Source organism: Bemisia tabaci, chromosome 9 (assembly GCF_918797505.1).
Source record: "Bemisia tabaci chromosome 9, PGI_BMITA_v3".
Classification (NCBI taxonomy): Eukaryota; Metazoa; Arthropoda; class Insecta; order Hemiptera; family Aleyrodidae; genus Bemisia; species Bemisia tabaci.
In genome coordinates this window covers 5,354,988-5,379,032 of record NC_092801.1, presented here as the reverse complement: position 1 = coordinate 5,379,032, position 24,045 = coordinate 5,354,988, and the positions used below count along the sequence as shown (strand labels likewise).

Sequence of the window (24,045 nt, the reverse complement as noted above, 5' to 3'; positions counted from 1 at the left end):
CAATTAAGCACTATTTCAGATGTTGACCATTTTTCTTTTTGCTATTTTATCCAACTGAGGAAGGCTGAGTTTTCAGCCGAAACTTTTTTATTTTATTCGCAAAAATTAGCCTTGATACCCGCTTTTTAAATTGTTTTATTATTGTATATCTTATCACGGGCTGAAGAGCACCAATCATATCTCAATTTTGGTATCTTATGGCTGATTCAGTTAATTACCCAGTCGGACTGAATTTTTGACTCTGGTTAGACATCAAGAAAGTAAAAGTTTTGACCTGTTTAAAATTTACCAAGTTTGTCAAATTTTTATCAAAGGTGATGGATAAAACTGGGCCTGAATTTAAAGTCCACAAGGTGAATTACAAGTTACGAGAAGTTTAAAAATATATATTCTTTCCCTATTCAATTTTTTCCTTTTTTTTTCAGGAAAGTGAACAAATCATTCCGTGGTCGTTCCTGTCCAATTGTTGTCCACTGCAGGTAATTCTTTTTCTATTCATTTAATATTTATTTCCTGAATCCGGCCATTTTTTTCTTCACAGCATTGTCCCACCTCCCCTGAAAAAAGAAAAAACAAACAAAGAACAAAAGTTCAGGGGTACATTCTCTGCTGAAGCCATGCCAGTCTTGAGCTGTAAGCATATACACAGCTCCGATGACCACTGAGGTCATGAGAGCATTCAATGGAAGTAACCGCAGGTCGAAACAACTGGTGTGGACTTTTGGAACCCTTCAATGCTGGTCCATACAACCAACATAGCAGGCAAGGTAGTAAGCACTTGAACCGCTTTAAAACAAATCAAAACTTTGGTTCATAAACCGGAAATTACTGGGATTCATCAGGGAATGAAACGTATCTGGGAAAATCAGGAATTTTGTTAGGAAATTGAAAAACCGGGAATTTCTTCTTTTTCCCCTCTGAAATCAGATTATTCTTTAAATTGGTATTTTCGTCAATTCGGCTTCAAAGAATCAGATAAAGTTAAAAATTCCCACCGTCGAAGAAGATTTTTTTTTCCCCCCCAAGAAAATCTGGTGGAAAACCCACGGAAATTCTATGTTTTTTCAGAGAACTGTTCTTTGAAAATCAGGAAGAATCAGGGGATTGTCAGGATATGGGAAAAACGAAAATTCTAGACTCCATGATGTATTCTTATTTTTGGTACTTTTCTAGTTTCTGCATCCATTATTGAAATTTCACCATTTTCACAGCGACGGAGTTGGCAGAACTGGAACATACTGTCTCCTTGACATGGTATTGAATCGAATGGCGAAAGGAGCCAAGGAAATCGACATTGCTGCAACCTTGGAACACATCCGCGATCAGCGTGCAGGAGCTGTCGCAACAAAACAGCAATTCCAATTTGTTCTCGCAGCCGTCGCAGAAGAAGTTCAAGCAATTCTGCGAGCTCTACCAGCCACAACAGCGACAACAGCCGTCACTGTCACAACCTCCACAACTACTCCTGCGACCTAGGAATCTCAACTGACTGGGAAAACTGTCTTCGCACAGTAATATACGGACACTAGCTCGAGCGACTGACTATCAGTTCTGTCATCTCTCTTTCTTCTAGTTGCCAAACTCTGACTTTTTTTCTTCACGAATAAAGATAGAATTTCCCCACGCAAGTTGAAGAGGATTTTTTTTAGTGTAAAATCTGTTTTCTGAGTCTCCTTAATAGTGTCCAGAACCTAAGAAACTGGAAAATTCCGGGATCCATAAAAAGTTTATCTGGGGATCAGAGTTCAAGATGGGAAATTACCTCATTTTCTGCTTGGTTTTGAGACCATTTTGTGTTTTACCTTGCAGTCTGTGTTTACTCAGCGCCAAGAATTAGCTAGAAGATGAAAAAATGGATACTTTAGCACTGAAGTCTGCAGGAAAACATAGTTTTTTCTGAGAGGAAGGAGAATAATTGGTAGGTAATCCAAGGCTTTCATCGGAAATGCGCTCTTAAAAATCTCAAGAAATGAGTATATCAGAAAATTTCAGACACCCTAGCTCAAAAAAAGTTTCCAGTGAATTTTTAAACCTATGGTAAAACTGCGATACCTCAGTTTGCATCTGAACCGGGAAATGCACCAAGTTAAGCAGGTTATTGACCTTGTAAGGATTTAGTAACATCTTTCTGTCTTCAAATCAGCTGTCTTGAACGAATTTAGATAGTCAGTCGATTACATGATTCAGTCTGTGCCAAATTTTTGACTTTTAAACTCAAAATGACAAGGTTTTTGAACCAAGAATGACCTAAATCAAAAAATAATGTGTTATGCGCACAACCTGGCTTTTCATTATTGATGGAAATGAGTGTTCTTGAATCCGAATCCTTTGAAGAAAAAGAAACTTGTCCCAAAAAAAAAGTTTGCCTGTTGGTGGTTCCTAGCGTTTTGCCTCTTACTTCAATAGATTAAAAAAATTGAGGCAGCTCCCAGCATATATCTAGGAAAATGCCACCTAGAATTTTTAACTGAAAGGACTTCTACAGTACATTAAAGATATGTTTAATCCTAAATATCATCCACACATCTGCTGCACTACATAAATGCGAAATGATTCTGAAATCTCTTCTCTCCATTTTCTTTTCTTTTAAATTCGAATTTGTTTAAGTCTACTTAGAATTGATAGCATTTTGTAATTTTAAATGGCTAAATTTTGCACAACCCTTTCCCTAAGATGAGTATTTTTCTCTCAGCAACAATTTTACATTTCAGAATTTATTTTTGATATTTGTTTCCGAACTAGTTGATTTTTTGAGCACATTGGAGTTCTCTTTCCCCCCTCATCTTTTCCGGCGACCCGAACTGACTGCAAAGATGGAAATCTCACTTTATAGGCGTAAGTTATCTCAGGGATGTAGACTTTTCCTGTAACCGGTTATGCTAGATTTTGCACAGTTCAAACACTATTTAATAATCGAATTTTTGTTTTAATTTTTTTTAATTCCATCAAAAGCATAAGCAAAATGAAATTGTCCAATTGTTAGTTTCAGGAAATGTTTGAAAGTTACCGTCCAAACTTTGAGCATTGATAATAATAGGAATTTGAAAGTATTTTTTTGGAAAGTCCCCAACTAGAAAATTGAACATTTTGAAAGGACAAAAAAAGACGTCAAAGATCGATGAAGAGCATCTTTCCTTCTAATTTTTAATGCCCATAAAAATCTGAATGGCATTCAAACATTGAAAATGTTTCAGAAGTTTCAAAAAATGAATGAAGATTTTGAAAAAAAAAAAAAATTATCAGAAATGTCATTTTGGACAAAAAACTCTAGTGAAACTCTTTCTGAATAAAGATATTCAATTTTAAAATGTGAAAATTTGTGAAAGAAAAAAAATTAAAACAATCCTAATGATGTACGTCACCGAAAATGCATGAATCGACTTTGTCAATTTTTTTATTTTTTTTGACAGTTGGAGAAAAGTGTTAAAAAATGAGGCCATTGTTCAGTTTGTTATGAAAAATCAAATTTTCAAGCTACATATTTCCAGAATTAATTCATTATATATACTGGTCTCCACATATAAGCTAAAGGAAAGGTATTGAATTCAAATCAAAGTTCCTTTTTTTTAATTTACTTATTTTCTTACCTCATTTTTTTCTGCTAATTGATTGCTTATATTTTTTTAAATAAATAACTGTCATGATCCCTCACCTGGGCTTTTATCTCAATTGATTCCTATTGTCAAAGTCCGGCTTGAAATGCAGACTCCAATGTGTTGACCTTGGTGCATATTGTTACCTTCTGTTTAATTCTATTTTTCTTGTTTTAAGTTGGATGCATCTACGTTGTATTCTCTTTAAATTTTAAGTATCTTAATTTCTCGACAGAGGCAGTATCTGCACTTTCGTTTTTCGACAGAAACAGGACGAACGATACAAGCTTTATGAGGCAAAAAAACGAGGCGTGAAGTTGAAAGCATCGATAATTATTTTTGTATGAATTTGTTTATGCTAGTCAATTGTTTAAAAGTATTTCATTGTGTCTACGAGTGTTTTACGTTATGGATGGACATATTTTATTTATTATAGGATACCTGTTTAATTGTTACTCTTGAATTTATTGTGTATTTTGAGGCATCATTTTATGAGTTGATCATCACCTTGACCGAGAAAAGTTATTAATGTTATGCTTTTCTTCTCCCACCCCCCTTATCTAATGAATGCAAAAGTTAGTTTTTCTTCTCCCACCCCCCTTATCTAATGAATGCAAAAGTTAGTTAAGCTCCCATGCAATTCTTAGGAAACCAACGAAAACTGTATTTTGAATGTTCCATTGAAAAATCTCATCGCCCAATAATTTTTTTTTTTTTTTTTTTTTTTTTTTTTCATTCTTACAAAAGATTGCCCAATTCACTTACATATTTGGATGACTAAAGTTGAGAAATGTGTATCTCAGTTTGCGATCTGTAAGTTTTCCGTCATGATATATTTTTTTGAAGGAAACTGACCAAAAGTTACTGTCAGAATTTTGTGTAAATTTTCTTTTGTCATTCTAAAAAAAAATCACTCAAAATTGCTGGAAACCTTTTGATGAGTTTCCTGAAAAAAATTAACCATTATTGGAGGTATTCTAACGTTACACTCGAGATACAAATTTTTCGCATTAAGCCATCAATGTGTACGTTGTTAAAAATGTCTATTAAATCAATCCTACTTTTACTTTTTTTTCCTTTCCTTTCTTCACTTTTTCCCCAAACATTCAAATGAATAATTGCATTGCATTCTTGCGTTTTACTTCAGATTCGTAAATTAAATTTCAAAGTCATGCATACCAACAAATACCACCTTAGTATGTAGTTTTATTTTTGAAATCTACCAAACCAATATTGATAGACTTATTTACCCTGAAGCCCACTTTTTAGAATGAGCCTGGTGTTGACAAGCTGTATTTAAATTATTTGGTATTTAATTCACGTACCGTCTGGCTCATTACTATGACACCTTGCAAGAAGTATCCTTTAAAATAAAGCATCATCAAATGGATCGCATTAACCAAGACAGAAGCATGATCGTTGAGGAACAAACTCAAGCTGGCTGAGCGGTAGTTACTGATGATTTACGATAGCAAAATATTAATCATTAATAATATTTTCTGTATCAATAGTGCTCCTTTCAGGTACTCATCTTCGTTCGTACTGTATTTGACCCGCTTTGTTTTTCAGCACAAACTTGTCATTCACTATTGATATTCTGAAGCTCTCAGACATCCCATGCGCAAATTAGCAGATATTGTGAAAGATGCGCCTCTCTATGTCCTATACTATTTAAAGCGCCTGTCCCAGACACCAACTAGAGTTTGCAAACTGGCCCTTATCCTCTAATATCTTGGTCGTTCTCCCACGAAATTCGTTGAAAATCTCAAGATATGATCTACGGCGTGTCCAAAACACATCAGTCACCTTCAAAAATTGTCAGGCCGACAATTCCATCAATGAGCCTCTTTGAAACCTCCAGTTTGTGCGTGGGACGGGCGCTTCAAAGAACTGTGTCTGTAAATTTAAAAAGGGAGGGGTTGTTACAATCTCAAGAATTCGAAGAGACTCTGAGACTTGCCATTAATTCCAACATTGTCTCCCCTGATTTCCCTCCGAACACAACTGGTGAAAGAGTATTAGTAGAAAAATTCTCCGAATGGATCCGCCAAAATTCCAGGATCCTCCATTGCCTCAAAATTGAAAATTATACCTTATCGTTTTCATTGTTTTAATTTTACCCTCCATCAGAACCAAACCTCCCTTCATTCGCTCACATTATTCAGCTTGAATAAACAGCCAATCATTTCCTTTTTTACCATCAGTTTTTTGAAAGGAAACTTCTCAGCAGTCCTTAGTTTATTTTATTTTATACTTTGATAAGTCTTTTTAAATCGTATCTCACTCCAAGTCTTGAACATTCATCTGGTTTTTTGGTCTTGTACCAGTCTAATGTACCTACCAATTAAAGTCTCACAAATAAAAACATTGATGTTTGTAAGTGCCTTCTCTTGTTTTTCTTTTTCTGTCTTTAATCCTTTAGTTTTGATTCATGCAATATTCCGAAAATCTCTGCTCTTGAAAAATTTAAAAAAACAGTTTCCAAGCAAGTTTCTATGCAAGCTACAATGTGAGTCAAATTCAAATCGGTTTTGGAAATAGAAAACAAGAGAGATTCACCGAATCGAAATTAAAGTAAATTAATGTTGTAATTGATTCACTATTTTAATCATTGCAAAGTAGTTTAAAGAGATAAATTAGTTAATAAAAGCCCAGAGCATCTCTTTTACTGTTTTGCAGAGACCAACTCTCGAGATTAAAATTGGTCTAACTTTTATAGTAAAAAACAAATTTTTCTGGCTTAGCCACATATGCACCCGTACCAACAAAATAAAAGTTTTCTGTGGCAAAAAGTCAAAATAGGGATTTTCGAGCACTCTCTATCTTAAGAATATTTGATACTGTTGGTATCAATACAGGGACTTCTACTGCAGAATTATTTTTTTTCCCCTTCAAAAAAGGATTTAAAAGAAGAAAGATGGAATTTCAATGTAATCAAAGATATCGATGGCTAAAGTTAAAAAATGCGTACCTCCGTTGCTACCTACATTTAAAAATTCGGTCCTATGCTTTATTTTACAATAGGATATTAAAGAGAAATTTTACTAAAAATCCTCTGGGATTATTTTTAAAAAAGTGGGAAAAAGTCCCAAAAATTTTTAAGAAAAACGGATTTTCAGTTCTTTTACGTAGGTATCAATAAAACATGAGTAGAGATTTGCAACATTGTTCTTCTTTACTCTTACGCAAGAGACCACTAAAATCTTATTTTTAATGATCACGGCTAAATCGAGGCTGAAAACCAACAGAAAATTGAACGTAAGAGAAAACCTTTGTGAACAAGGACAGCATCTTCAGAGGAGGGAAGTATGTACACATTGAGGCTCCTAATCAATACTTATTTAGCAAGGTCAAATAGAGGTCGTCAGAAAAAAAAGACAAAACTAAATAATCGGAACCTTTTTTTAAGTACCCTTCAAGTTTCCGATCAACATTATTAATGTTGAATAAGAAGGTCCTTTTTTCTCGTGAATTTATTAAAAATTACACACTTAAAACGAAAATGCGCATCTCCGAAGCAAGAGCGCTTTTTCAAAAAAACGTCAATATCCCGCTCTTCGACGAGTTGCCCAATGTTGCCAAATCAAACTTTCGATGCGCGTAAATGTAATCTCTTCTCTGATTGGTCGAATATTATCCTTGTGTTCTTTCATTTGCGCAACTTGAAATGAACTTTCAAAAGGTCATTTAGAAGACGATTTGACGCTAGTTCAGTTGTGTTTCCTTTTCGCCTAACCTATCGGCCAGATTAAGTGAGTAATTTCATAAATTTCTCGTGATTTTAAGCTATAATCTAGTCCTTGAGTGTTTTTCCTCCCTAAAGTTTACTTCAACTGTTATTTCAAGTGTTTTTGAAGTACGTTTCCTTATTCTTGCACTACCTTCTCGCCCGAGCCGGTAACGTGTTCGTCATACTCACGTCCTTTTCCTAATCTACAATTTTCATGTTTTTCTCAATTTGTTTTCCAACTGCCCTGATGATTACAACGGCCGACGAATTCGAAGTGTTGTCCCAAAGTATCCGGTCATATTTCTCTCTTATGACTGTCCTGTCTGCCTCTGATATAGTTTGTCCTAGCCTCACCCCTACTATGCTAATTGCTTCCTGTTGAGGTCACTATCATTCACAGCATTCTGATGTGCCCGGCTGATCCTCAAAAATTTGACCTGAATATATCATGGCATGAATACGAAAATAAATGCCAGTACCTGGCAGAGTTATGTTCAACTCGGATCTTTTCCTCAACACAATGCTTTCTGATGTAATCTTGCCCTGTGTTTAATAGACCTCTCGCAATGCCTTACCCATACCTCAACTTTCACTCAGCCCTTCATTCCTAGGCAGAGTCATTATTTTTCCTTCCTTACCCTTGCAAAATACCCTGAATTGTATGTTGGTGAAACTCTATCTCAGCTCCTCTACCAGATGATATCAAACCCTCCCTTTTACGGTGCTTGTCCCATAGGTTTTCATCAATTTGAAGCTTTCGTTACTACTCCCATACCAACGATGAAACTACCAGACCATGTATTTCGGTTTGCGATGTTGTAAACTTCCTGTGATACTTCATTTTTTAAAATGATAACCATGCAATGTCAAATTTTTAAAAACTTCCGTGTTTTTCCCTCTCTATGCAAAGAAAACGCTGTGAAAATTTCAAGTAGTAATGAGTGTGATTTTTTCTCCTTAAAAATTAAATGGGAGCGGAGATTTTTAAATACTGCAAACAAGATACGGGGTCTGGTAGTTTCACTGTTGATATTCATCTAATCTACCTGTCATAATTTTGTTTCACATGTCAATGACTTGACTAGGAAACCATGCAATGCGATCGTCATGTTTCAAGATTTCCACGTCTATTGTTCTTTCCTCCGAAGGCGATAAGTAAACATTATTCATGAACCCTTCATAGAATTCTCTTCAAACAGAGAATATATTTCAGAATTTTTTGAGGCTATCAAGGTGGCTCAAACGCAGAGTATGAGAATCTCTTATTTTCACAGTCCTGTTCAAATTTTCCGCAGTTCCAAATCCAGGGGTAAAATTTCAGGAACCATCTTGGCAGGCAAGCTTAATCGTAGGAGCCTTCCATAATTTTTTAAGAGTACTTTTGCACACTTGCGCATGCTTCGACGCTATTGCAGTTTCATGAATGGAGTTCTTCTAGGTGTCAGGGATTTATGATTTAAGTAGGTTCTCTCTCTCATGTAAAATTTTGCGAGAAACACAACGGTACGACTGGTTTCCTCTTAAATCAATTCCCAAAATGATTTCCCCTGCTACTGCCGCGCCTTACTAAGGAAGAACAGTGTCCCTTCAGACGTTGCCAAATTTTGTGTGATAAAACACTTTTCCGGGAGAATCGTGAATATTTTCCTTTCAATATTGCTGAGAATTTTACCCGCAATTCGTTCTCTAATATCAAAAAATTTCAAAGAATATTATTGTGGAGTCCAGTGGCTTTGCGATGTATCGATTGATCTGCCATTTAAACCTTTAGAAAACGACTGATAAGCAGGGTGTTCGCAACGAACTCCTCAATAATCGATTCTTTACCACAGCTTCAAATGGGGAAATATCGATAATCGAGCATTCACGCCTCGCCACTGGTGGAGTCTCGGATTATTATCCGCGATTAGCAATATCCGCGGTTTTTTTTCCCCATCGCAGTGGCTTTCTTCGCGGAGTAGAAGGCTAAACGAGGTTGCCACAGTCAGGGAAAACAAGGGAAACCTGGAAATGTCAGGGATAATAACGAAATTGTTTAGAAAAAATTGTTAAATCACTTTTAATCGCTTTCTGAAATGAGCTTGACGTTTCGAATAAGAAGTTTGCCCCCGAAACTATTTCAAATTATGCCTCTCTACCCATCCGATGTAAATTCAATTGTCAGGAAATTTTACCAAGTGTACCAGGGAAATGTCAAGGAAATTAATTTTTTAAATTCTGTGGCGGCCCTGCAGCTTGAGTGTGCCCAAGAACGGCCCTTATCTATACCCCTCTTTTTCTCCAAATATTATATTCGCCAAAATGACCTCTTTCAAGATAAAATTCATTCATTTTGAGCCAATTATTACGTTTCTGTCTAATATTTGACAAGCGCTTTAATAGTTTTCAGAATACAGTCTTCTCAATTACTCTTCCAGGCCTAATAGCTTGATGTCGGCTCATCCGCGATCTTTTATTATCCGCGGTAGCTACTAGCTCCAGTCCTAATCACCGCGTATAATCAAGTCCCCACTGTCTGATTTTATATTCCCCAAGTATTTTAATACTTGACAAGTACTTTAATAGTCTTTTAGAATGCATTTCCAGACCTAATAGCTTAGTGTCGGCTCATCCGCGATCTTTTATTATCCGCGGTAGCTACTAGCTCCAGTTCCAATCACCGCGTATAATCAAGTCTCCACTGTCTGATATTGTATTCTCCAAGTAATTTAATACTTGACAAGTACTTTGATAGTCTTTCAGAATACAGTCTTCTCGATTACATTTCCAGACCTAATAGCTTAGTGTCGGCTCATCCGCGATCTTTTATTATCCGCGGTAGCTACTAGCTCCAGTCCTAATCACCGCGTATAATCAAGTCCCCACTGTCTAATATTATATTCCCCAAGTACTTTAATACTTGACAAGTACTTTAATAGTCTTTCAGAATACATTTCCAGACCTAATAGCTTAGTGTCGGCTCATCCGCGATCTTTTATTATCCGCGGTAGCTACTAGCCCCAGTCCCAATCACCGCGTATAATCAAGTCCCCACTGTCTGATATTATATGTATATTCCCCTCCCAAAAAAAAAATAAAATAAAATAAAATTGTGGAGAGAAGGATGTGGCAACATTCAAATGTTCCCACGCCGTTTTTTCGTAGCAATGCACTGAGTGCGTTCGGCTATGCAGCAGCCAGCATTATCGTCTGGGAGTTTGACCTGGGTCATGACGCACAAACAACGTTTTCGGTCAAGTCCAAGGTCATCAATTTTCGTCCGTAATGAAGGAAAAATGTAACACGCTGCCGCCGTGAAGGCGCTTATTCTGCCGTGCTAAGGAAAAACGCCGTATAAACATTCGAGATTTGCCAAATTTCCCTGGATGAAACATGTATATTATAGGAAAGTTACTCGTATTTTTCTTTGAAATTTTCAGATATTTTAGATCAAATTTCGAACGAAATCTTTTAAAAAAATCAGAGAAAAAATATTCACAAATTCCTCTGAAAATTCTTTATTTGTTGAAGGAAATTTGGAAACGTCTGATGGCTCATACGGCATTCTTGGTTCGTACGACAGTATTAGCCTCCATTTATGGCCTGTCAGCTTTGGAAAGCGCCGAAATGTCAACCTCTTTTTCTCACTAGATATTCGTTGTTACTTGTTTTCTTCGATGACAAACATGTCAGTTCTCTAACTTTCGCATAAAAAAAAAAAAAAAAAAATGATACTCGGAAGAAAAAACACGGCACCCTCTTGAAACAAACGTTCCCGACCAGTTTTTTTTCGCCGACACCGAGCACTGAAATTTTAACTTCAGGCGGGTTCACCTTGGATCACCCTATATACGGCAAAAAAAAGTGTTCGAGTTTACGATGAAAAATCTCTTGTATCCTGCTTTTTTCCTTCATTTTCTATTTTGGGTGGCATGGCAACTATTCTAACGCGTAGGAGCTGTTTTTGCCTATCCGGTCGAATTGAAGGCGAAAAGCGCTTCGCGGCTGTTCAAGCGCGATAATAATAGGTAATGTTGAGATCATTTCGAATTCTCTCAAGATCATCAGAGGTCGAATGGTTTACCTCCGAACCTCAGAAATTGAATGAGAGGTTTTAGTATTAGGCTCTTCCTTCTTTGATATGAACCAATGAGGCTAGCGGCAAGTTGCATCGAATTAAAACTCAGAACTCAGCGTGCCGTTACCAAACTCGGCATTTATGGCACTTTTTGCCAACAAAGGGCGCTTAAGGCTTGTAACAGATTAATTTAGCGGGCTTAATCATTTTTTTATACCCATACTTACACACTGACGTAATATTTTTTGCAAAAGGAGCCAATCCCACCCATCATTTTAGTGTAACTCTTCCTGATTTGATATCAGTTTTATCAGAGTCGCTGTAGAGCGGCAACGTAAAAATGATAGGGTAATCAACTTGATCGTATAATGCTATCATCCCGTCGTTTTTTTGCCATGATGTTTCTCATTTGCCGAAAACTCATCTCCAGCATTAATCTTTTCATTGTTACTTGAATGCCAAGTCTCTGTCGCTCTATCAGATGCCAAAATTGATTGTGTAACGGAGAGTGTAATTATGGATTGCGAGGTTCTTTTTTACTTCCCGAATTGTGCGATGAAAGAAAGCGGATGGCCATAATACTGCCGTACCAAGGAAAAACGCCGTATGAACCTTAAGGCGTTGCCAAATTTCTGTAGATAAAATACATTTTTTAAGAGAATATGTGAATACTTTTCGTTCAAATTTTCGGACAATTTTGTACGCAATTTAATCTAAATCATCTGAGAATTTCTAGGGGAAATATGCATAACATTCTTCAAAAATACACATTTTATGCTGGGAAATTTGGCAACTCTCGAATGTTCATACGGTGTTTTTCCTTAGCACGACGGAATACGATCCCATTATAACTCCACTTCGGATTTAAGAATTTATCAATAATCAATAATCATGCTCGAACAATTAATTTTGCATCCGTCGTGTTCCTAATCAATATCCAGTTACGTCGATAAGCAGGTACGTACTGCCTTGCTATGGAAGAACGCCGTATAAGCCATCGGGCGTTGCCAAATTTCCTTCCACAAATCACAAATTTTAAGGAAAATTTGTAAATATTTCTCTTCCGATTTTTGCAGAGGATTTCGTCCGTAATTTGATCTAAAGAGCCCGAGAGTTTCAAGTTTCAACATTCCTAAAAAAATAAATATTTTCCGAGAGAAAATTTGGCAACATTTGAATGCTTGCACGGCGTTTTTACTTAGCACGGCAGCGTATTGCTCTACTCATAGAATTTTGTCCAACACTTACAAGTCGGGAAATTACAAGGAATTTTGCTGCAGAAATTTTCTCCTCCAGTCAAAACATTGCGTTTTTCACTTTCAAGATACTTCCCGCTCAAAATCGTTTGTGATCATAATTTTTATCAGAAATTATGCCAAAAAACACCGAAAAGCCGATGATTTTTTCGTTCAAAATATCTGAAAATTCGGGGAAATTTTTAAATTTAAGAAAACTTGTCTTTCTGCTGACAGCGATGATCGCGATTCCACTCGTTTTTACCGACAACGTTCCCGCTAATTGCACTATTCGGCATCACTGTCATTTACAAAAGATAGTAAATAATTGATCGGGATACAATTTTGATATATTTCCAAGCAAATTAAATGAGAAGAGTCGGAAGGAGGTCAAGTGGGGTTGGCCTAAGTAATTGCTGTAAAAGTCAGGCGAGTAATTGCCGCATGTTCAGTGTCCATTTTTTTACCGATTTTAATTGGTATTCATTCAATTATTTCCTATTGTCAATGTGATCAAATACTCAAACCGCCCTATCTTCGTTTAACGACGACTTTTGAATACAATGAGTGATACATTTTGTTATTAAAAGAGGAAAAATCAAAGGCACTCCGGCTTTTTCAATGGCCAGGTCTGGATACAACTATTCGTGTTCTCCGGATGTTCGTGTTGCGTGCCCAGAAATCTCAGGCGCTCTGGTTTTTTCAATAGCTAGGTCTGGATATAACTATTCGTGTTCTCCGGATGTGCGTGTTGCGTACCCAGAAATTGCAGGCGCTCTGGTTTTTTCAATAGCTAGGTCTGGATACAACTATTCGTGTTCTCCGGATGTCCGTGTTGCATACCCAGAAATTGCAGGCGCTCTGGCTTTCTTCAGCACTACGTGCGGCTGCGGTTGTCAGGGTCTCAAGGGTTTTCCAAGTTGCGTTCACAATCGTGTCTACCATGAAATCTTCAGCGTTCGAATGAGCTGTGTTGCATCACGGCAGCGTTGGCAAATGATGCAAATTTTCCACCAAAACATTTCCTCAAAGGCTTCGCGGACGTCCATCTCGCAAATTACTGCCGATAACATTTCGCAATTTGCGCCATTTGCAACGCTGCCATGGTACTACACAGCTCATTCGAACTCTGAGGATCTCATGGTGAAGACAATTGTAAATGCAACTGAGAAAACCCTTGAGAACCTAACAACTGCAGCCGCACGTAATGCTTGAATTAGCCAGAGCGCCCGCAATTTTTTGTGTATGCAACACGGACATCTCGAAAACACGAATATTTGCATCCGCACCTAGCCACAGAATAAGCCCTTCGGTCTTGTCTCCTTGTGATAAGTAAACGTGTCACTCATTGCATTTGTTGTTGCATGAAAATCGGGCGCTTTGGGTATTTAATCAAATTGAAGAAATAGAAATCAGTAACTGACGTTCCAATCAGAGAAATCAACATAATCATTTAAAATGACCAAATAATATTTTTGGCTTACATGTTTAGCGCTTCCCCAAGTTTTCTCGCGCCTGCTCGGGCATAAGTAAATGGTGTATTGCGTGCATTCCTGTTTTATTGGTGTAACGATCCACTCCTCGTCAATTTAAACTAATTGTAGTATTTTTGCTTCCTTCAAAATGTTCCAGGTCAGTTTGAACCCTGCGCAACTTTTTTCACAAATCAACCATGCCGATCTCAAAAGTTTTCTCTCGCCAAATCTTCGACTCCCGTGGAAACCCAACTGTTGAGGTAAGTTCTTCCGCAAATAAAACCAAATTGTTGGTAAAATCTCTGCAATTTAGTGCATCCTGCCAATGTTAACACATTCTAAAACAAGGATTTCATCCTCCAGTTGCACTCTAGCCTACCCTTAATAGCTTAATTATTTGGACTGTTACTACCTTATAGCAGGAAGGACCTTATGAACAGGGTGGACCACATTTTTAGTGTTTTTTCCTAAATGTTTAGTATGCATTTATGCATCTGGTCGTTTGATTTTGCGTTTGTCCGAGAGATTTTTCAACTCCTCTAAAATTTTATTTTATGTGTCCTACAGGTTGATGTTGTGACTGAGTTAGGTTTGTTCCGTGCTGCTGTTCCATCTGGTGCCAGCACTGGTATCCATGAAGCCCTGGAGTTGCGTGATAACAACAAGAACGCCTATTTGGGTAAAGGAGTCTCAAAAGCTGTCGAAAACGTCAACAAAATTATCGCCCCAGAACTGTTGAAAGCGGTAATTATACAAGTATTCCTTCAAATAAAGCAACAAATAAATTAGATTCTCGTTTTTTACATGGAAAAGTGTTTACATAATGCTTAGTTGAATACAGTGACTCTCTAAGAAATTTTCTTCAGCTCTTCGTTGAAGATAGCATCCTTTTCTTTTTTTATTCCTGACCATGAGTTTGGTACTTGAGCCACATTCAAAAGACCAAGGAATACCATCTGACTTCTTACTTTAAATATTTAAGAACTAAGTATGTTTTAAAAAGGATTTTGAAATGTTACTATTTTTTTAACTTATAGGATTCTCCACTATTTAAAGAATGTCCTACCTTCAAAGTATTTAATCAGTGCTTTTGCGTGATGATTTTATAGTGAAGAGCTTCCTAAGTATTTTTTCTATTCTCTCAAAATCATTTCTGCTTAGGGCTTGAATACTTAATGACACACTTTAAATTTAATTCTATTTGGTGTAAAGACTGTCCATTTTTTTATCTTGAATTATAAGATCATTCCGCAGAAATCATCTTGATTTTTTGCATAAGCCCTCTGTTGTTTATTCAAGAGTGCAGTATTCACTCGTGAATTTTTGTAGAAATTTGAGAAGATTTCCCTGTCTGCTTGCGCTCAATGAGAATAGTATTCCCGCGAACTCAAAGCATAGAGATGAATATGCTTGTACCATCCTCAAACCTTCTGTATTTTTTCAGAACCTGGAAGTAACAAACCAAAAAGAGATTGATGAGTTCCTTTTGAAGTTGGACGGCACCGAAAACAAATCCAAATTGGGTGCTAATGCAATCCTTGGTGTTTCTCTGGCTGTTGCTAAGGCTGGAGCTGCCAAGAAAGGAGTTCCTCTGTACAAGTAAGTATTTTCAAATCGTTTTTATTCAATATTGCCAACTGAGGTGAAATATTTATTCTAAAGTAGGGAAACTTACTGCGATTGATAGTTATCCAGTTAGATTCGCTAACATGATGTTTTAAAAAACATTTTGATTTGCATAGATTTATTTCACAAATATGGCAAGGAAGTGTTTGTGTTGTCATAGGGCATAAAGAAGAATACCTATCAAAAAAAAGCCACTTTTAAAAGTTTTTTGCAGTTGGTTTTTCGGCACCCAAATTGGAACTATTTAAATCAAAAGGAACTACATCCATCCTGACATGAGCCTTGAGATCCATCTAAATACGACTGTGCTAAGGAAAAACGTTGTATGAGCCTTCAGGCGTTGCTAAATTGCCTTTAATAAATCACGAATTTTCGGGAACATTTGCAAACGTTTTTTCTCCAATTTTTCAGATAATTTTGTTCGAAATTTCACCTTAATTTTCTGAAAATTTCAAGGAAAAATATCCATAGATTTCTTCAAAAATAAACATTTTATCCCAGGAAATTTGGTAACTCTGGAATGTTCATACGGCGTTCTTCCTTAGCATGGCAGAATTCATGCATGGCAGGGTCATGTCACAATAGATGTAATTCCTTTTGATTTAAATGTATCCAATTGGAATTCCTCCCAAGTTCTTTTTGGGCCTTCCTCCAGATTCTTTTGAGCATCTAAGTAATTTAATTTGGAAGGTAGGTAATTTTTCTCTCTCTTGAAGCAAATCCAATTTTGGCACGTTCTCTATTTCATGATGCCCCTTATTTCTTATTGTATCAGGCGCTAATCAAATCCTTTCTTTTATCCAGGCACATCGCTGACCTCGCTGGCAATGACAACATCATTTTACCAGTCCCTGCTTTCAATGTCATCAACGGAGGTTCGCATGCCGGTAACAAATTGGCCATGCAGGAGTTCATGATCCTCCCAACAGGTAATTTTTATCAACAGACATTATTAACCTACAGCTCGGTTGCAATTAAGCCAAATCTTTCGATCTATTGATGGTGGTAAACAAAGGAAATGATGTGCAATTTTAGTAAATTTTCAAAATGTTTATCCTTATTTTAGGTAACTGAGAAATTTTCAGTAAAAAAGGAAATTTTGTTGGGGATTGCGGGGAATTGGGAATTTCAGCAGAAACTACAAGAGAATTCGGTTGTGAGGAAAGGGTGCTGGATACTAGCAAATGGTCTGAATTTTTCTGCATGGTTTTCTGGTTTTTTCAGCAAATTTTGGGTTCAATTTTAATGGATGTCTGTTAGTATCCTTGATCAACATCAGGGTGTCTACAGCATACACTGAATAGGCATGGATTTCAAAGGGCAAGTATGAAAGCCTAGAAAACTTACAGATTTTACCTACAAAGGCATGAAAATTCCAGCATTTTGTGGTTAACTCAAAAGTTTAACTGTGGAGGTACCTACACAATTTTTACACGTAAATCATTACATCATGTTCATGCAAAATCTGTTTACCTAAATGTTATCATGTTTTACCTAGTTCATTTTCAAAGAATTCCCACTTTTCATTTTTCAAACCCAAATTTCTTCATATTTTGTGATAATATATCTATGTTAGAGTTTAGAATGTATGTCAGGTAAAGACAAAGTGAGGAGAAGGCAATGGAAAAGCAACTATTTTAGAATACCTTCGAGAAGAGGAATTTTTTAGGAAGTCTGGAAAAAGTAAAGAGAAGATATTTAAAGAGGGAGGATTTTAGGCGGAAATGTACCAGTAAACACGCTGAATGATTCAATGGCTAACACATGTCTTTTTTCCTGCAGGTGCATCTTCATTCTCAGAAGCTATGAAAATTGGCGCTGAAGTGTACCACAATCTCAAGAAAGTGATCAACGCCAAGTTTGGTTTGGATGCTACCGCTGTAGGTGATGAGGGAGGTTTTGCGCCCAACATCCTCGATAACAAGGAAGGTCTGAGGTTGATAATTGAAGCCATCGACAAGGCTGGCTACGCCGGTAAAGTCGATATTGGAATGGATGTTGCAGCATCTGAATTTTACAAGTAAGATTTTTGTTGCGCTTGTATCATGTGTTCGATGAAAACTGGTGAATAAGGGAGTATTGAACAGGATCTCTATCATTGGAAAAACAGGGCAAACCCAGGGAATTCGATGTTGACCCTGGAATTTAAAAGAAAAGAGTTCTAAACAGTTTATTTAGGGTGGCTACAGGTTCTGAAAGTCCTTTAAAAGTCCAGAATTTGCATGACCGGTCCTGAAGTCACGAATAAGTCCGGAAATTTAACTCGAGGTCCCGAAAAATTTAAAAATTCATGGTTTTTGCAAATCAAAGTGTAATTGTCAAGTAGAAAAAATTTCCCCGATTATACATACATATCATGGATTCCTTTAGTCATCAGCAATTTACATTAAGATGAACTCGATTTCCATTAGAATTAGCAGTGATTGTAGACCCTGACTTGGCAAAAATACTCCGAAGGTCCTGAAAAAGTTCTGAAAAGGTCCTGAGAAAGTCCTGAAATTGGCTTTCATAAATCTGCAGACACCCTGTCATTGAAAAGAGTTACTTGATAAAGTGATTTAAGTCCAAAAACTGCCTGTGTTTTTTTTTTTTCCTTCTTCTTTTTCAAGTTCAAATCACTATGTAAAAATAATTCATAGATTCATAGGTTCTATAGGTAAATATTTTGATGAACAATTTTTCATGGCAGTTGTCCAGACGTCAAAGAATTACTATTTATTTGATTACATGAAGCAGTCCAAAATTTTTATGAACCATGCTTTTAAAAAGTGTATCCATTTGAACAATAGTAGGTAAGCCCAATATTTCAAGAATAGTACTGTGCGGTAGTGAAGATGGACAAGATTTTTACAAGCCAAAGGTAGTTTTTTTAAATTGTCAGCGGCCATGGTCTTGGCAGAGTGGTTAAGTCAGACCTCTGCAACAGATGAGTTTTAGTGCAGAATTATTTTTTGCAATCATTCGAGAGAAAATGCCGAGAAAATACAAGAAATTGGAAAATTAAAAAACAGTAAAAACCCTGCTCGAATATAATTTTTAAACCAGTTTTGGTAGCTCAATGCCCTTGCTGTGGCGGAATGTCCTCTAAGTTTGACTATTTTGAAAAAATAATTTTTTTAAAAACAACTTCAAGAAGTCTATTAAAAGTTTTTTGTTAATGAAGTATCGCTCAAAATGTTGAAGAAATGTTAACGGATTATTTTCAATTCTTGTATTCTAAGATAGTACTTCGAGTTTTGTGTAGTACTTTGTGGCAGTACTTGGCAGCTGGAATTAAAATAAATACATATTAAGGTATCAAGGTTACAATACTAGCTTTTGCTTGTATAAATTATAGATACCTGTACTCACAACCATCATGTTTACACATAAACAACTGTTCTCTTTGGTGAATATATTATAATTCTGTTCCTTCTCTAATTTTCTCAATCATTGACTTCGTCCACAGGGAAGGTTTGTACGATTTGGACTTCAAAAACCCAAAATCAGACAAAAGCCAGTGGATCAACAGCGACAAGCTGACCAACATCTACGAAGACTTCATCAAAGAATACCCCATCGTCTCCATCGAGGATCCCTTTGACCAGGACCATTGGGAAGCCTGGAGCAACATCACCGCCAAAACCAATATCCAGGTCTGTTTCAACATATGTAATACAATAAACAGAGAACAGAGAAAAAATTAGATAAAAAACTGCGACAATTTGTTTGAATTTCTTTAGTTAAAATATCTCATGGAAAGACATGGGGAAAAAATAAATTTTTCACAGAAGAAATAATTAGAGTCGCGCCGAAATGGATTTTTGCATCACCGGATACAGATATTGATTTTTTGTATCCGGGCAGAGCCGGATGCCTAATAATTTTCCAGCCATAGATTTAGCTAAGTCCATTAAACTTCTTTTCTTTCTAGAATCTAGAAAGAAAAGAAGTACAACGGGGGGATACATCTGATGTATCCCCCCAGAAAAGTCAAAAAAATTAATCATGTCACCTAAGATTTGAGAATGTAGTCTGGTATGTATCAGGGGAAAAAAATCTCGGAAAAATTTTACAACCAACTGACCCTGAATCTGTGTCTATTTAGCATCTCCGCTCTTTCTACATTTCATCGTCCAACTTGACTTAAATGTCTTCAAAGAAGAGTCAAAATATGAAAAAAAAAAATTCAGTATTCTTATTTATGAGAAACTCAAACTTTAAGTAAAAATTTAACCTTTTGAAAGAAAATTAGGTGGAAAGTCTGATAAAACTGGGTTCCTTGCAATGCCCAGATTTCGGCTCCCATCTCCAGAAAGTGCTACAATTTGGTTTTGTGATTATTTAAATTTATCGGCAATTTCAGACTCCAACACTTTTCACTCTCTCGAATTTTTTAGAAAAGAGGTAAATTTTAAATTTTTGTTTACAGATCGTCGGAGATGATTTGACTGTGACGAATCCCAAGCGTATCCAAACAGCAGTTGAAAAGAAGGCATGTAACTGCCTTTTACTCAAGGTCAACCAGATTGGTTCTGTAACTGAATCTATCGCCGCTCATCTGCTGGCCAAGAAGAATGGTTGGGGAACCATGGTCTCTCATAGGTCAGGCGAAACAGAAGATACTTTCATCGCTGATTTGGTCGTTGGATTGAGCACAGGACAGGTAACCAATTTATTCCCTTTGATAGCAATCGTATAGTTGTGTAACCCAATGCTGCTGTTGCAAGTTTTTGCCAGAGCAAAAGAAATGGTTGGTTATTAAGTAGACCCCTCAAAAATCACAGTGATTATGTTTTATTAGGGATTTTAAAATTTATGACTAAATGGCCACTATAATGTAGTGTTCCTTAGATAAAAATTATTAACAAAAAACATATCTCGTCACCTTCCAGCCAAAGTATCTTAAGCGCCATGCTATGTTTCAAAATTTTCGCCAACATTATATTTTTTACAGGAAATTGTTGGTTGAATCTGTTTGAAAATCTCACTGAATTTTATCAGCAGCCCAAAGAAAATTCAGTGAACTTTTCGGGAAGCTTTATTGAACAATTTCTCTGTATAAGGTTTAAAATGGCAGCGGAAATTTTTTAATGTCGCATGGCGCTTGTGATTATTTGACCGGAAAGTGACGATCTACTCTCTACAACTTGATTTGCGCAACAGAAGAGAATGGGTGCTTAATAGGCAGAATTATTTTCATTGAAACTGATAAGAAAAGGAATTTATGCAGGAAAAAGCAAAAATCGAAGACTAACACGGAACGTCTCATCAAATTTCCCAAGCGTCATCAGCCACTCATAAAAAGAAAAAACTGCTATGTACAAAAACCAAGGCAAAAATACGAAGTTTATTTCTAGGGGAGCTAGATAGGAAGGTAAACTGTGTTCGAAACCCTTTTATCCAACCACTAAAGTAGGCAACAGATTAAAATTAACTTTCTGCTGACCAGTGGCCGGATTTTTGAAGCTATGTTGGCATGCCAAGACAAGCATAGTCTAAAGCATAGACAAACAGAAAAAACAAAAGCTTGAATAAAACAGACAAAAAATTCAAAAAGAAATAAACATAGCTGAATTAAAAATTTATAAAATATACAGTTACCATGCAATATTTGGCATTTCTATGTCTTATCTAGCTGTTTTAAACTTTTATTAATCGACCTGCAGAGAGCAGTATGAGTGACTGAAGGAAGTTAAGGTGATTCGTCAAGCTCAAGTGACGTGGTCGAACGGGCATGCGATATATCGCATCTTTAAGGTCAAAAATCTCGGCAGATTTTGAATTTTCAGCAAAAAAAAGGACGATAGCCCTTGCACATGAGCCTAAAGAATCATTCTAAACCCAAAAATCTGCAAAATCCAGAGAAATGAAAGCAGGATAGTGTTTGGAAAAAAACCTCGCATTCGATACAGAAATCGATAACTGAATCGAATGCGAAGTTTTCTTCCAAACACTATCCTGCTTTCATTTCTCTGAATTTTGCAGATTTTTGGGTTTAGAATGATTCTTTAGGCTCATGTTTAAGGGCTATCGTCCTTTTTTTTGCTGAAAATTCAAAATCTGCCGAGATTTTTGACCTTAAAGATGCGATATATCGCATGCCCGTTCGACCACGTCACTTGAGCTTGACGAATCACCTTAAATGAAATTAGTAACCTTAGAGAGAGCTCCAGTAGAGTAAGCTATGATACATGAAGAAACTAGTGGTAGTTTGTGCCAAGAGCTATCTTCAATTTGTGATTGTCTATGGATAAAAGGACCGTAGTGCTTCTAGGCAAATTTTTCAGGTGGGCAATTTTAGAAAAGTTGGGTTGGAAAAAAAGTTGAGTTTTGCTTGGAAAGATCAAGCATTTTACCTGAAGAATAAATCGCCATCACAAAGAAAAAAAGGACGAATTTAAACCAGAAATAACCTAACTTCATTCAACGCTGCCTGATTTCCTTTCATGTTTATTTTGTTAACACAAAAGTAATCAACATTCTAACCTGAGATTTTGTGAGGATATTCTTAAAAGCCAGGAAAAATGTGCAAGAAAAGCGTCAAGGCGTTTAGTTCTCTATTTAGAACATAGAACTTGAGAGGAAATCAGTGAAAATGCGCAATAAATTGTTGTGAAATGCGGTCAGACTGGCTCTGCTTAAGTCATCCAAATTATCATCCTGAAGAATGAAGTGAATGTAGCCAGGTTTATTTTAATCCATTATTAGGGGAGATCAAATTATATTTCAATCCAAGGGTATAATTTGAGCTGTAAATTAAAATTTCAAAAAGTGTGTTTTCAAAGAAAGTTTCGTAGAAAAGCACACTTCTGATTATTACAACTCTGATTTTCATCTGAAATTTTGAGCGTCCTCTCCGCCAAAGTGTTCGTGTAACTTTCCTCTGAGAAGTAGTACCAATATCTCAATTTTGAGTTTTTGATCACCTATAACCTTAGGAATTCCTTTCCATGCGGAAGGTCTCATTTAAATATGATCACATCAATTTTACGTTCAGTCAGAATCTCTGATTTTATCAGCGATGGAAATATATCTCTCTCCTCATCTCGTCAATCCACTAATGCTGATTCTAATTTTGCAGATTAAAACTGGAGCTCCTTGCAGATCTGAGCGTCTCGCCAAATACAACCAAATCCTCCGAATTGAGGAAGAACTAGGAGCAGCTGCCAAATTCGCTGGCAAGAATTTCCGTCATCCTGTCTAAGCTCCGAAAAGGCTCTCCAAGCTTTTCTCTTATTCCAAGAATTGAATTCCCTGATCAACCAGCCCTGAAGCTATTCAAATACCGTACCTTTACGATGGAGTGATTTTCAATTTTAACATCTGCTGAAGTGTGATGTAACAATAATTTAACAATAAGACAGTAGTATTTGTGATTTGTGTAGCTTTAATTCCAGCTGTGTTTGAACCTCGTTCTATGAATTCTCATTGTATTGATCGTATTCGTAATATTTCATCTAATATTTTAAAATAACTTATTTCCTATTTCATTTATTATTTGTAATTCTGAAAATCAGATCTTGCACAGGTTTTCAGTAGAGTTAATGTTCTTAAATTTATTGGAACCCTTATCATAATGCACCACTGAAGCTTTCAGAGGTAATCTGTATTATTTAAAGCTTTCAGGGATCTTTTTTTTTATTTTTTTCCTCCTTAAAATAATTTTAAGCAACTGACTTTAGTGTCACTGCGAGTCACAGTGTAATGTCATAAGATATTTATCATTTATTTGTCCTCAATTTTTTATTTCATTATTTGAAAAAAAATGTTCAGATTTTTATTTTTCGTTTTGTCTACTCAATGGGGGTTTTTTTCAAAAGAGCCCTCTTGGTAAGATTTTATTGGAAATTGTCCTTACATGTTCTCATTTGCGTAGCAAATTAAAATTTCTTTTCAACCGTTTTTATCATTGTCTTACTGCTTTCTCTCTCTTTTTATCAAGTTTTAAGTATAGCGTGTATAAGCTGATCCAAGATCAAACCGCCAGACTGCAAAAGCGTGTTCAATGGGTTGAAATGAGACTTTTTTTTCTTCTTTTAACACTTATAGTTTTCAAAGGATGAACAATTCTCATTTTAAAGCCATGGTCTATTAAGTGCAGAAAGGATCAAGAATTTTTATCAGTAAATATGAAGAGTATACATAATATTAGAAAATATTCACTTAGAAGATACCAGAAATAATTTTCTTAAAAAATAGTAAGGGTACATATCGTCACCTTCCAGGCAAAGTATCACAAGCGCCGTGCGACGTTTAAAAATTTCCGCCGCCATTTTATTTTTTTACAGAGAAATTGATCAACGAAGCTGTCCAAAAATTTCACTGAATTTTCTTTGTGCTGCCGATA

The 24,045-nt window shown here is 36.3% G+C and overlaps 2 protein-coding genes across 7 annotated transcripts in view; both read left to right on the top strand.

The window, feature by feature from the left end:
* Nucleotides 1-5,977, top strand: part of IA-2 (tyrosine phosphatase IA-2) — a 136,328-nt gene extending 130,351 nt beyond the window's left edge. For all 4 annotated transcript variants that reach the window (XM_072304256.1, XM_072304255.1, XM_072304254.1 and 1 more), the window contains 2 exons: nucleotides 426-479; nucleotides 1,212-5,977. In XM_072304256.1, the coding sequence (XP_072160357.1) occupies nucleotides 426-479; nucleotides 1,212-1,476 (319 nt within the window). In that variant the 3' untranslated portion in view covers nucleotides 1,477-5,977. The remainder of the gene's footprint in view (nucleotides 1-425; nucleotides 480-1,211) is intronic.
* A 1,173-nt stretch (nucleotides 5,978-7,150) lies between these two features.
* On the top strand, nucleotides 7,151-23,600 carry Eno (alpha-enolase). Of its 3 annotated transcripts, none has more exons than XM_019049744.2 (9): nucleotides 7,151-7,345; nucleotides 14,248-14,350; nucleotides 14,658-14,834; nucleotides 15,535-15,689; nucleotides 16,521-16,645; nucleotides 17,499-17,736; nucleotides 19,165-19,351; nucleotides 20,128-20,361; nucleotides 22,780-23,600. In XM_019049744.2, the coding sequence occupies exons 2-9, from the start codon at nucleotides 14,288-14,290 to the stop codon at nucleotides 22,900-22,902; spliced, it is 1,302 nt and encodes a 433-aa protein (XP_018905289.2). In that variant the 5' UTR covers nucleotides 7,151-7,345; nucleotides 14,248-14,287; the 3' UTR covers nucleotides 22,903-23,600. The 3 variants fall into 3 exon arrangements, with proteins under 3 accessions (XP_018905289.2, XP_018905290.2, XP_018905291.2); XM_019049745.2 differs by having other exon boundaries at nucleotides 7,296-7,490; XM_019049746.2 differs by lacking the exon at nucleotides 7,151-7,345 and adding an exon at nucleotides 7,431-7,449.
* Nucleotides 23,601-24,045: the final 445 nt, after the last annotated feature.

Coding starts and splice junctions, on each gene's coding strand:
- Eno (XM_019049744.2), top strand. CDS start 14,288: ATGCCGATCTCAAAAGTTTTCTCTCGCCAAATCTTCGACTCCCGTGGA. Junction 14,351..14,657: donor GTGGAAACCCAACTGTTGAG/GTAAGTTCTTCC, acceptor TGTGTCCTACAG/GTTGATGTTGTGACTGAGTT. Junction 19,352..20,127: donor CCGCCAAAACCAATATCCAG/GTCTGTTTCAAC, acceptor TTTTGTTTACAG/ATCGTCGGAGATGATTTGAC.